This window comes from Octopus sinensis, linkage group LG9 (assembly GCF_006345805.1).
Source record: "Octopus sinensis linkage group LG9, ASM634580v1, whole genome shotgun sequence".
Taxonomy (NCBI): Eukaryota; Metazoa; Mollusca; class Cephalopoda; order Octopoda; family Octopodidae; genus Octopus; species Octopus sinensis.
The window spans coordinates 88,425,323-88,439,931 of NC_043005.1; the positions used below are offsets into that span (position 1 = coordinate 88,425,323).

Genomic DNA, 14,609 nt, shown 5'->3' on the forward strand with positions numbered 1-14,609 from the left:
GCCACATTTGGATGGTTCTTTCACGTGCCACCAGCATTGATTTTTGATCAAAATAAAAAGTGACACATTGATTTTGTTTATTAAACAATATTTCAACAGTGTGTCTTTCTCCCTCAGGTTCAAAATAAAAGAATAATGAAAAATATATCATCATCATCATTGTTTAATGTCCGCTTTCCATGCTGGCATGGGTTGGACGATTTTGACTGAGGGCTGGCAAACAAGATGGCTGCACCAGGCTTCAATCTTGATCTGGCAGAGTTTCTACAGCTGGATACCCTTCCTAATGCCAACCACTCTGAGAGTGTAGTGGGTGCTTTTTACGTGCCACTGGCACGGAGCCAGTCAGGCGGTACTGGCAACGACCTCGCTCAAATCTTTTTACACATGCCACCGGCAAGGTGCCAGTAAGGCGATGCTGGCAACGATCACGCTCAGATGGTGCTCTTGGCACCCTACTAGCACGGGGCTCGAGTGCCGGTAAGGTGACGCTGGTAATGATCACACTCAAATGGTGCCTTTTATGAAAAATATATGCAGAACATAAATCTATTTACAAGTTTTACTTGTTTGTAACTGGTTTAAAGAACAGAAAATGGGAAGATAAACAAATACAGGTGCCTAACCAGCCGCTAGCATTTTGTGCCTGTCACCAGTCGAGATTTCACTTCTCAGATCCCTCACAACCAATGTCCACAAAATTGTGATCACAATGGCCTGTCTGAGAAACGAGCCCCAACAGGTAGGATGGCTGTTACAGTGAGTGTTGCTAGCCATTCTCCACAGTAATGCCTTTGCAATCATCGCGCCTTTTGTTCTGGGATACACAGCCTACTACTCCCCCACCTTTCTTCTGCTGCTTACTCCTCCATCCTCACTTTTTCTCTAGTGAGGTAAGTCATGACTTCTTTTTTTTTACTCAATAATTTGATCTTTTATATTTTTAATGTTTTATTCTTTATTTTCTTCCTGTAAAAATATATTTTATAATTAGAGACAAAACTGTTAGTCAAAACGTTTCATATAATTCTGATGGAATTCTCCCATTGACCAAGTCAGTAGCAGAGGTGGATGCTCTGAGAGCATAGCAGCTAGAATAAGAATGGCCTGGACAAAGTTCAGAGAGCTCCTACTTCTATTGGTAACAAAGGGCCTCTCGCTCAGAGTAAAAGGTAGACTGTATGACGCATGTGTACGAACAGCCATGCAACATGGCAATGAAACGTGCTGTGACTGCTGAGGACATGCATAAGCTTGCAAGGAATGAAGCCAGTATGCTCTACTGCAAGTGTAATGTCAGTGTGCATACACGACAGAGTGTAAGCGCCCTGAGAGAAAAGATGGACTTAAGAAGTATCAGATGTGGTGTACAAGAGAAACAACTGCGCTGGTATGGTCATGTGTTGCGAATGGATGAGGACAGCCGTGTGCAAAAGTGCCACACCCTAGCAGTTGAGGGAACCTGTGGAAGAGGTAAACCCAGGAAAACCTGGGATGAGGTGGTGAAGCACAACCTTCGAACATTGGGCCTCACCGAGGCAATGACTAGTGACCGAGACCTTTGGAGATATGCTGTGATCGAGAAGACCCAGCAAACCAAGTGGGACCATAACCCGTGGCCGATGCTAGTGGTATGTAACCAGCCCACTTATGAGTACCCTTCATTCATTGGACAATAAAATTTCCTTGCGAAGACCTGTTGAGGCAAGTGAAATCAAAATCACTGACATGGCCAATGACAGTACCACCTGACTGACTCTCGTGCTGGTGGCACATAAAAAGCACCATTCGAGTGTGGTCTTTGCCAGTGTCGCCTTACTGGCACATGAAAAACAACATTCGAGCGTGGTCGTTGCCGGTACCACATGGCACATAAAAGCACCCACTACACTCTCGGAATGGTTTGCGTTAGGAAGGGCATCCAGCCATAGAAACTCTGCCAGATCAAGATTGGAGCCTGGTGCAGCCTTCTGGCTTGCCTGTCCTCAGTCAAACCATCCAGCCTATGCCAGCATGGAAAGTGGATGTTAAACGATGGTGATGATGATGACATCAGTCACAAGAGGGAATTTATTTTCCCTGCCACCCATGGCTTTCTCCCTGTTCTTCCACTGACTGAAGAATGTCAAAGACCAGCTTTCATATCTTCTGAGTTAATGTTATGATGAACAGCCAGAATCTTGGTCTGCCCTAAAGGAATAGTATGACCTTTGGTGAAGTTGTGTAACCTTACTCCCTGGTCAGCTCTGACCAGTCAAACCCATGAATATGATTTGTGTCAAGTTAATGGCATTTTATGTCAAATGAAAATTCTGTTGTAGATTTGGAAAAAAAAAAAAAAGAAATGAAAGTAATCAAATAGACTAAGGATATTTTATTCAAATTATTTCACTTTTCCTTTCAAAACGCCCCCCTCCCCATTCATTAAAAATGCCTCACTTGACCACAGTAAAAAGCTGATTGCAATCTAAGGACAGAAACAAATAAAAGAAGGCACAGTTGAACCATTTGGGAAAAACTTGTTTCTGATTTCATCACAAAATCAGCAAATTTAAGGGTGCCTTGTGGGTAGCATCCACCCCAGTACTTAACTGGTACTTTATTTCATTGACCTTGAAAGGATAAAAGGCCAAGTTGACATTGGCAAGATTTGAATTTAGGATATAAACATTTTGAAGGAATACAGCAAAGCAATTTGTCTGATACACTAATGATTCTGTCAGCTTGTTGCCATGGAGATTGGTAAAATATTAAATCTACAAGAAGTAAAAGCTGGATCTAATTCTTCAGTTGACCATTGTAATTTCTATTGCTTGTTAACTCACCCTAGTCAGCTCTGAGCCAGAAAAGACATCTTCATGATAATTTACAAGCATTGTTGAAGTTTGTGGTGGTGGTCATGAATGACAAGATGAAATAAAGCTCTATAAGCTATCTTCAGTGTGTGAACTTACCAGAACGAATTTGATTGAGAGATGCCAAAACACGCAGCATAAATGCAGCTGGTACCGTTATTGTGTCTCGCGTTTCATCCAACATTATTTCATTCCGATGCATAATCTGAAAAAAAAAGAAAATCATTTTTCTAAGCAACATTGATTCCTTAAAGAATTTCAATAAAATTCAAATAAACAAAAAAAAAAAACATTTCTAATTGTTCTTAAACTAAACGAAAAAAAAGCACCACAAAAACTTTTGCTCAGCCAAATGACCAGAAAGACACAGAGAGAGAGCAGGATTCCTTCAAATGTCTCCTTAGTAAAACGTGGACCATTCCCTTATTTGCCAAAATTCTTCCATTGGTAACTATTGTTGATTAATAATTCTGGCTTTGTGTGTCTCTTTACTTCTCCTTCTGTGGTACCTTTCTCAATCATAAATTAACATCATCCCACGGTACCTCCAAACACAACTTGCCAACTTCCAACAAGATGGCTCGTTCAGTACCTTTTGGTCAATAGCATTCTAGAACACCAATTACATCAATCACTTTTCTTTTTTTGGTCAAGGCATTAAACCAATTCTTGAAATGAAGTAACACAGTTGATTGATTTGATTTTAAGACATTTCTGGTCCTTATTCAATTAGTCCTCAAAAACATTCTGATAATAGTGAACCTACTGGAACTGAACTCAGAACACTGAAGTATGAAACTGGTTACAGTTATAGCTCCGAAATGTTTCACTTCCTTCCAACATCTGACACCAATTAGCTGGACATTAATTCACCAAAACATCGTTTGCAATAATCTAATTTAATTTGTGCTAAAAATTAGAGACCGCTTACCTCTTCGGCTTTAACTTCATCAAAATTTGGATGTTCTTCCAAAGGCTGCCAGATCTTGATGTCATAGTCTATGCCACTTGATGCTAAAACTAACAGAACACAAGAACAACATACAGAAGAGGAATAAAACAAAATATCCACCACCCAAGGAAGAGTTTAATAAGATTTTTTAGACCAACCAATATTTAATTTAATTCCGGTTCCTTCAAAAACATTGTGTTCCATGTCTGCCTGATTAGTACAATTGATAAACAACTCCAGCATGCCTTGTCAAAAGACAATGTCTTCCCAGAAGAGAATCCCTTAATCCCAAATCCCATTCTGTTCATTGCTTAAGATAGGTGAAAAAATAATATATAATTCTCATCAACACTTTTCTTCACAACTGCACCAAACAAAAGACACATTCTACAGCCTGTTGGAAGAACAAAGAGCTAATCCAGTATAAAAGACATTTTTGGACAAAGACTAGCTGTACTCTTACATCAACACACATTTTTTCTGTGCTGGATGACATGACCTACACTCTGGATAAGACCTTCCAACACTCAGCTATGAGCAACAGGAAATAATTGAATGAAACGAAGTGAAGTCAATTATTACAGGATTTGAACTCAGAACAGAGATAAAGTAAATACCACAAGTTATTTTGTCTTCTGCTAAAATTAGCAGCCAAACACCCCACCTCATTCCTATATATGCCATGGTCATATCTCAAATGTCTCTGATCACGGGTAGGTTTGATCAGAGCCCCACAAAATTTATAACTGCAATGATATTCCAGAAGCTTCAGTTATAACCCTGACATTGGTCTGCATGGCTGCTGTTCAAAGACTGAAACAGATGCAATGGAATATAAGCATTGCAGGAAGTGAAATCCACAAATTCCTCATGCAACATCCTCATCACATTCTTCTAAAGAAACCACATTTCCAGGAGATCTCTTGAAGATCAAAACATAATTGCACTGTCATCATAGAAAACTATTCTTCATCCCTGTCATTGTTATTTTAGCATCCAGTCTTCCAGTCTGGCCAGTGTTGAGCAAATAATCTACATTTACGGTATTGTTCCAAATCCAAAATAAAGAATAAATAAGGTACCCAGTACACTCTGGAAAACGGTTGGCATTAAGAAGGCATTTAGCTGTAGAAGCCATGCCAAAAGAGACAACTGGAGCCTGGTGCAGCTCTTTGGCTTGCCAGCTCCTGTCAAACCATCCAACCCATGCCAGCATGGAAAATGGACATACGATGATGATGATGATTCGTTTTGAAGACATGAAAGGTCTCTGGTTACAGAGAGAAAGAAGTAAGGAGATTGCATGCAACATTCATTTTCTTTTTTCTTTCTCAGTAGCATGAGCCACTTAAGCAAATGGTGGCAACTGGCAGTAAAAACCAGATCATAATTCCAGCTCATTGTGGGCCGAATCAAAGACAAAACTCATACAAAAGAGCAAGAATGGTGGTTAGCGATTTTAGAAGGAATATAAAATAATAGTGTTGATTTGGTTCACTTACTTGGATAAAATGGATGGGGCTGCAGACAGTTGACCACATGACGGTCAGCCTCTAATAACATCGCCAGACGTCCAGTGTAACGATCCCAGAAGAAGATATGGCCACAATCTGACCCACTCATTACAAATTGATCACTCCAGAAATTTGCTTCTTTGATCTGATCAAATGAAAAATAAATTACAGCCATTTAATTATTAGATTCAATCAAACAAACACACATCGGGCTTTTATTATTGCTTTCATCTCACGTCAAACTACAAAGATCCATGAATGGTTTATCTTGGATTTCTATATAAATGGTAAGTTTATGAGAGGAATATGTTTCTATTTCACACACACACACAATCATCAACTTGTTTAGGTGTTAAACAGGTCCCCCCCCACCCAACACAGTGTTTCTTTATTCCTTTGTAATTTTCTTTCTGTGGCTCAACATCTTGAAATCAACTTTCACCATTTCCATGTCACACAATATTATATATATATATATATATATATATATATATATATATATATAAAATCATCATCGTCGTTTAACGCCTGCTTTCCATGCTGGCATGGGTTGGATGGTTTGACTGAGGGCTGGCAAGCCAGGAGGCTGCACGAGGCTCCAATCTGATCTAGCAGGATTTCTACAGCTGGATGCTCTTGCTAACGCCAACCACTCTGAAAGTGTAGTGGGTGATTTTTACATGCCACTAGCACGAGGTCCAGTCAGGCAGTACTGGCATCGACCACACTTGAATGGTGCTTTTTACATCCACCTGCATGGAAGCCAGTCAGGCGGCACTGGCATTGATCATGCTCAAATGGTGCTTTTTATGTACCACTAGCATGGGTGCCAATCAGGCAGTACTGTCATTGGCCACAACAATGACTTCACTTGACTCAACAGGTCTTTGCAAGTGCAGTTTATTGCCCAATGATTGAAAGGTACTCTTAGATGGGCCGGTTATGCTGTACTGGCATAGGCCACAGTTACGGTCTCACCTAGCTTGCTGGGTCTTCTCAAGCACAGTATATCTCCAAAGGTCTGAATCATTTGTCATCGCCTCCATGAGGCCCAATGTTTGAAGGCTGTGCTTCACCACCTCATCCCAGGTCTTTCTGGGTCTACCTCTTCAATAGGTTCCCTTTACTGTTAGGGTGTGACACTTTTTCACACAGCTGTCCTCAAGCATATGCAACACATGACCATACCAGCGCAGTCATCTCTCTTGCACACTACATCTGATGCTTCTTAAGTCCAACTTTTCTCTCAGGGTGCTTACACTGACATTACACATCTAGTGGAGCATACTGGCTTCATTTCTTTCAAGCTTACGCATGTCCTCAGCAGTCACGGCCCATGTTTCACTGCCGTATAGCATGGCTGTTCGCACACATGCATCATACAGTCTACCTTTTACTCTGAGTGAGAGGCCCATTGTCACCAAGCAGAGGTAGGAGCTCTCTGAACTTTGCCAAGGCTATTCTTATTCTAGCAGCTACAATTTCAGAGCATCCACCTCTGCTACTGACTTGGTCACCTCGGTAATGGAAGCTATCAACTACTTGTGTGGGCCTGCGAGACCCTGGGATGGGGGACAGCAGCATCTTGTACCTGAAAAGAAAGCTCACATTTGGTAGAACTCATAAACATACAATAGCCTTCATTCAACCTGCATACACTACACTGTCATTTTGTGCGCTACATAATCACTACATTCCATAGGAGATAAACCCTAAGCAGGGATGGGGGAACATTTAAGCTGTTGGAGTCGTTCAGAGGAAAGACATCCGATAGAAGTCAGAGGATAAAGACTTCTTATATAGGTGGTGGGGGTGGTATGAGCAGATGCACCATGAAACAGAAACACTCTGGCTGCCAGTGTGAAAGAACAACAACAACGACAACAATAATATTAATGAGATAGAAATGGACATTTGCATTCTCAGCTAGAGCTATAACCAACGGTTTTCGGTCAATCAAACTGTAAACAAAATTAGATAAATGAATGAATAACAATAATAAATGTGTGTGAAAGAGAAGGAGAAGGTAAAAAGAGGAAGAATTGGATTGAACGCAGGGATCTTAAGTTTTCTCTAGCATACGGCATGGAAGACTAAGACTAAACTGTGGGTACATAGACAGATAACGAAGTAAGAAAGTAATTATAATTAGCACTGTAAAAAGAAGTTTTTAGTTGGAAAACTAAGTTGCTTATCTGAACATCTTGGACTTCTACTTCATGGGGCAACAGGATTTATATATATATATATATATACCCTCTTTGTAATGTTGGCAAATGAAATAAGTATAAAAATGTGCATTGACCATTTAATTAAAAAAATTCTATATGTGGCTGAAGATTGCTCGACATTTTAAAACTGATGTAATACTTACAGTGTTTAATAAAATGAAGTAGCATGAAACGATTGTACTACACTACCTTGGATATCCTTGTTGCTTATTTTGATTATAATCACCCCATTTGATTTATATGGATGACAGCATACAAAATTCTGGTGCCTTTAACTTAAGTACCATATTCATCTGAATCTAAATTTTGCTGAACATATATATATATATATATATATAGATACATACATATGCATATGTGTGTATGTGTGTGTGTCTGAGTAAGCATATAAGTTGTGGTAGTGAAGGGGACAAGGACATACAACAAACACCCCAACCTCCTTCACTACCACATACCTATATCTGGGTTTCTGTGTTTCTTTAAATTTCCACCTACTGCACCATTTCTTCTTCTCTCTCTTCGTCCCTCCTCACCCATTCCCTGTACTTTATCTGGATGGTCATGGCCAGAGTGCCTTTGATCATAGGTCTCTTGGACCAGCGCTGCAATCCTTAGTCTAAGCCCCAACAACAATACCCTCCGCCTACAGTTACACAAACCCCATTGCTGTCTGCCAAAGATAAAGCACACTCACAGCCTCAGGTTTGGTACTCACCATAGTTCTTGCATTCCGGTGACCCTTGAATTTGGTCTTAATCGATGCTTGGAATACCCTGTTCATTGCTTCTTGTTCTTCTTTGAGTCGTTCTTCCTTCTTTCGACGGTAATATTCTTGAAGTTTTGCTTTGGCAATATTTCTTTTCGTTTCACTGCTGCTGCTTCCACTGCTGTTGCCGCCATCACTGAAATGTTGCAGAAAGGAATCTCTTGGAAACGGTTATCACAACAATACTACAAGGAATTTTCGGCACTGTGGCATCATTTAAGATACAGTTGGGATCTCTTTGTGCCACAACAAAACATGTTAAATCAACAATTTCCTTGAACCCTTTAAGCATTTAAACAGAGCACAACTAGCCCCAAATATCCTCCCTGTTTTATGTTCAAACTGACCAGATCCTGCCTCTCACACCTACCCTATAATGTCATTCTAAAAATAAACAATCATCTTCAAAATCTGAAAGCTATGAGATAATACAGGGTTAATTCAAAACAATTTGAATGAATAAGCCATACATTTGACAGATTAATCTGAATTCTACAGGATTAACAGCAGTTAAGCCTCTTGTTGGATAAAAACATATGCACATGCTTGTGTGCATATACACACACATACACAACTTCCTCTTCCTTCATTATATGATTTCATGTTTTGGCAAAAGGCCAGCAGTTTTGTAATCCATGTAATCAGGGGTTAGCTAATTACATTGACCCCCAACAACTTGATTGGTATTTTGCCTTTCATCTTTTGGGATCGATAAAGATGACCTCAGCAGGAATTGAACTCAGAACATTTCTTCCGATGCTCTCATGATTCAGCCAATCTGTCGCAGAATAACATCACAACCCTCACAGATTGTCCAGATATTCCTTAAAAGTTCCACTGCAAAGAGAAGAGACTGCCATGGCCAGTGGTGGTCATTACTGAACGTGTGTTGTCCATGCTATCATGGGCTGGACAGTTTGACCGGAGCTGGTAAACTGGAAGGCTGCACCCGACTCCAGTCAGATTTAGCATGGCTTTCTATGGCTGGATGCCCTTCCTAATGCCAACCACTCCGAGAGTGTAATGAATGCTTTTATGTGCCACCGGCATAGATGCTATTTGCGTGATACTTATATCTGCCATGACTGCGATTTTGCTCGGTTTCATGGGTTTTCTCAAGCACGATGTGACGGCAAGGGTCTTGGTGATTGCTTCCATGAGGGCCAAGAGTCGAAAGGAATTCAGATACTTTGCCTTCATGAGGCCCAATGCTTGAAAGGTGCTCTTCACATACCACTGGCACAGGTGCCATTACGTAACACCAGCATCGTCCATGACTACGACTTCACTCAGCTTGATGGGTCTTCTCAAATGAAATGGGTATAATTACGCGGTAAAACAATTACCTACATGGTACTTGTTCAGTTATATAAAAAAAAAGTAAATAAAAATTAAGTGGGAGATAAGTAGTAACAGAAGCAAAGGGACATTGGGTATTAGGTGGTACAGAGAGAGTCTCAAGAAAAGGTTTTTTTTGGCCGAAGTACCTGACCGCACAGAAGAAACTTTAACTGAACTGATACAAAAGTGGATTTTGCCTGGGTCTCACATAGTCAGCGATGGATGGCAAGCATATAATAAGAAGTATTAAATCATTTGCTGTAGGTCAACTTCCAGAAGCCATCTACACTCTACCTCATCTCCTAAGTACCCTATTAGTCAGGTACCCAGAACTTTAATGTCATCATCACAAGGACCCTCAACTCACCATCGTGTGCTACTCCCACTCTGAGTTGGTCTGAACACAAACTCTTCATCACTGCTCTCTTCTTCATTGGTTACGTTCTCAGCTGAAGTTGTTGCTGTGGGGAAATTGCTCGAACTTCCGCAGGCTTGATCTAGAAATAACAGACATTAAACATCAGAATGACAGAGGCAATGGAACAGAAAAAGAAAAAACTTTCATTCTATAAAATCTTGTATCATCTCTAAACACTCATGATGACTACATCATCATCATCATCATCGTTTAGCGTCCATTTTCCATGCTAGCATAGGTTGGACCCACTAGCATGGATTGGACATACTGAAGGGGACCAACTCCTGTCGCTATTACTACTATGAAAAATGTGGCAAGGGAACAACAAAAAGAACATATGGTAAAACAGAAAAACGCATGCAATGGGTATAGTGAAGCTCAACCCCTCATCACTTGTGAACCAAATAGCATCACAATTTCAACATCTTCCAAGAAGACTGTTCAATTTGACTGTGTCAGCATCACGAGATGTTGGGGTATAAAGATGTGGCTGTGACAGATGAACAAGGAAAGGGGTGGGGAAGAGAGAGAGATGAGTACAATATCAAAAAATGATGAAGTCTGTAGACCAAACAATAAAGACAAGTTATGAGGAGAACAAGGAAAAAAATTATATATATAATGAAACAAACAAACAAAAACAGAAAAAGTACAAAACAACACTGGGAGATATTCATTATTACTACTACTACTACTACTACTACTACTACAACAACATCAAATGATTGCTATTACGAAGGTGAGTCAAAAAGTAATGCCATTTTGTTTAGGACAGGTATAATTACCAACACAGGAACATGTATCATACACCAAAATGAAGCTGGTCCTCTGTGGATCACATCCCTACTCCTCAGCATAGTCACCATTTCTCTCAATAGCAATGTTCCACCTTCGAATGAGAGCATGTATCCCTGCCCTGTAAAATTCTGTTGACTGTTCTTTGAGCCACTTCTTCGCTACAGTTTTCACTTCCCCATCACTGGAATAATGTTTGCTTCTCAAACCCTCTTTCATGGAGCCAAAGAGATGATAGTCTGAAGGCACTAAATCTGGTGATGAGGAAGTGAAAACTGTAGTGAAGAAGTGGCTCAAAGAACAGTCAACAGGGATACATGCTCTCATTCAAAGGTGGAACATTGCTATTGAGAGAGATGGTGATTACGTTAATAAGTAGGGATGCGATCCACAGAGGACCAGCTTCATTTTGATGTATGATACATGTTCCAATGTGTTGGTAATTATACCTGTCGTAAACAAAATGGCATTACTTTTTGACTCACCCTCGTACGATTACAGCTATAATGTTGATTTCTGCTGCTGTTGCTACTACTACTACTACTACTATTACTATTACTGACACTTAGGTTATTCTCACAGAGTTCAGTCTGTGATGAACAGTTGAAACTAGTTTAAGAATTGCTGGAATATATTGATGCAGCAGGAACTCAGAATTTGTAACTTGAGGAATATTGTTAATAGCTGCAGTTTTGGATATTTCTACATATTGGTGCTGCCTCCCCCACCCCCACCTCTTGACTGTTTCTTCATGACTTTCTGAGAAATGCATGTGTTTTTTTAATGAAATTTCATGAAAACAATTGTAAGAATTGTTGAATGAAGGAGAATGGGAATCTTCAGTTTTGGTTGTTTATCTGTTTTACTGTTTAGAAAATTTACAAGTAACACAACTGTTCCAAGGCAAGAAAACCAAGTTACACTGCCAAGTACTGTTCATGGCAGGAAAATGTGTGTTCTGAGAGAAGCTAGAAGTATGTTTGGAGAAGCGATGGGTGATTTAGTGTTAGCAGTGACAGTTGGTTTTTATAGTCCAACAATTTGACAATCGTAAAGGACTGCTGTGTGGTAAGCAGCTTGCTTACCAACCATATGGTCCTGGATTCAGTCCCACCACGTGGCACATTGAGCATGTGTCTTCTACTGTAGCCTCAGTCCGACCAAAGCCTTGTGAGTGGATTTGGTAGATGAAACTGGAAGAAGCCCATTGTATATGTGTGTGTATATATATATATATATATATATATATATATATATATATATAAGCAGCAAAAATCCTTAACCCCTCTCATCCCTTAACCCCTATGACCCTTTTGATGCCAATCCACCTCTGAGACTGCTTTTTGGTCTACAAAACAAAAGTTCTTTGAAATTGATCTCAACTGAAGCCTTCCATCAAGTTTTTGTGTTCCAAACACCAGGTTTATAATGAAGAAAGGCATTTTATTAAATTCTTCATTATGTGAAAATTAATTGAAACAAAGGCAGGGTATTTCAACACGAAAAGGTTTAGCAAGTGAAATGGGTGCCACGTAAGAAGGGAAACAAACAATGTCCTATGAAGAGAAAGAAGATATTTTGATAATCCTTTACCTGAATCATTATTGCTGGTGGAAAGTCTCATTGAATGGTCTTTAGAATCGGAGTCAGTAGAAACGAGCATTCCTTCATTGTTGCAAACAGGATTTTGAGAAGCCAGCTGATCCGAGGAGTTCTCACCCCGCTTCACCGGCTGGCCACATGTGGAGTGGGAAGAGCTCTTGCTGTCATTTCCTTCTGTTTCAGTTGCGAAGGACATGGAACAACTGTCCTCCCCACTCGGGAGAGGAATTGGTTCTGCCGTTTGTTTAATATCACATTTTGGAAGAGGATCACAGTCATCGACGTCTTCAGTCTTCCCCTCGCAACTCCCAAACAAAGAAGGGGCCGGAGGGTCACTGTTAGTAACAACTTGAGCTTGGTTACAAAAATGTGAGGAAAGACTTGCAGGAGATTCATGGTTCGCTGAAGACGTAGCATTCAACTCTTTAGTTCCACTAGGTTTTTCAATTTCCATTGAAGTGGAACCCGAATTATCAGAGGCTGCCACACCCAGTTGGCCGGGCATGGTCGAAGTGTTCAGCTGGTTTAGCGATGCGTTCTCGGCACTTCGTTCCAGAATGCCAGCTTCCAGGTTTTCAAATGCAGCAAACCCAACACGAATGGTGCTACTCGAGGTTCCTTCCGTTTCATAATGAAGACTTATCACAGGCTCTATGCGAACGGGTTGAAGATAGGATTGGAGCGGGGAGAGGGACGTACTAGATGAGGATTCCATTGAAGACATCTGTGCTGTTGTTGAATGAGTGGTGGTGGTGGTGGTGGTGGTGGTGGTGGTGGTGGCGGCAGTGGAGTTGCTGGCAGTGGTGATGATAGTGGTGGTGGAAGTAGTAGTAGTTGTATTTGAGGTGGTAGCAGTGGTTGTGTTGGATGTGGCAGTTGTGGTGTGGGTGGAAGGAGAAGGCAAAGAAACTGAAGAAGAGAAAAACGTAGATAAATTAGTTATAGATAAAGACGAAGGAGAAGGATGATCCTCTCGGCTTATGTGAGGCTGTTGTTGTTCATCAATAGAGTTTAAAGAAGTATTTAACTTGTGAGAAAGTCCTAATGAACTTTCGTTCTGTCCATCAGCTTCAACAGCTCCAGCATCATCAGCTAAAACATGACCTGGCATCACTGCTTCTCGGCTTTCAGATATTGGTAAATTACTTTTACTAGAATTTGGTAAACTTATAAAATTATTTGCAGAAGTTTCTTCTGGATGGTTTTCTTTCTCCAAAGAACCCCACAGCTGGTTCTTGGCATCGTTATTGCTATCGTTAGAGGAGATTAAAGAGAGCTTGGAAGGTAACACTGACACAGGAGTGTTTAAAGAGAACTGAGCACTAGTTTTTGAGGTAGGATTAGGGTAGCGACAGTCCGTAGAATTGTTAGGTTTCAGACAGAGAGGAGATTGTAAAGTGCTTTTGTCTGCTCTTGGAGTTTTCCCAGTTTTTAAAGAAGTCCCCTGATTATTGGAGACATCAGTGGAAGCAGCAGAAGCTGAGGGAGATTCCAATGACCGAAAAGGGTTAATATTATCCCTTATTACTTGCATCACTTTTGCTGGCATCTGACCGAGATCACCTTCAACAAGAGGGGCTGCAGCAGGGGACCCTTCGCAAGTCATGTCTCTTTGCCCTTCGGCAGGACGGTCAGATGATGTCGATGCCGTTGACGCTGAAGCGGACATGGATGTTGATGTTGTGGCTAACATTTCACCCCAGATTCAGTAGGATTATTAGCGGAATCCCCTTCATTCAAGCCACTGGCAGGCTGCTCGTTTTCATTGTTGTTTCGGAGACTTCCATCCAACCATCGAGTCAACATATCAGACATTCTCTGCATTATGGTTGTACGAGGACTTTGTTGACCTGGAAATGAAAAAGAAAAAAATCAGTCACATCAAACTTAAAAAACATAAAAATCTCTTTTCATCTTGAAAGATCAGGTTTACAATTATAACAATAATAATAATGATAATAATAACAATAATAATAATTACAATAACAATAATAATAACAATAATAATAATAATAATAATAAATCTTTTCTATTCTAGGCACAAGCCCTAAATTTTGGGGGAGAAGGGCACTCAATTAGATCGACCCCAGTATGCAATTGATACTTAATTTATTGACCCCGAAAGGATGAAAGGC

The 14,609-nt window shown here is 40.4% G+C and overlaps 2 protein-coding genes across 2 annotated transcripts in view; one reads left to right on the forward strand and one right to left on the reverse strand.

Annotated features, from left to right (window-relative positions):
* LOC115215459 (organic cation transporter protein-like) overlaps positions 1 to 14,609 on the forward strand; it is a 463,156-nt gene that overhangs the window by 149,833 nt on the left and 298,714 nt on the right. The gene's annotated exons all lie outside the window — the stretch shown is intronic.
* The window catches only part of LOC115215574 (DDB1- and CUL4-associated factor 6-like), a 65,440-nt gene that overhangs the window by 1,172 nt on the left and 49,659 nt on the right, over positions 1 to 14,609 (reverse strand). Inside the window, 7 exon segments of the mRNA XM_029784777.2 lie at positions 2,955 to 3,060; positions 3,787 to 3,875; positions 5,310 to 5,466; positions 8,268 to 8,454; positions 10,027 to 10,156; positions 12,466 to 14,164; positions 14,167 to 14,324. Coding sequence (XP_029640637.2) covers positions 2,955 to 3,060; positions 3,787 to 3,875; positions 5,310 to 5,466; positions 8,268 to 8,454; positions 10,027 to 10,156; positions 12,466 to 14,164; positions 14,167 to 14,324 — 2,526 coding nt within the window.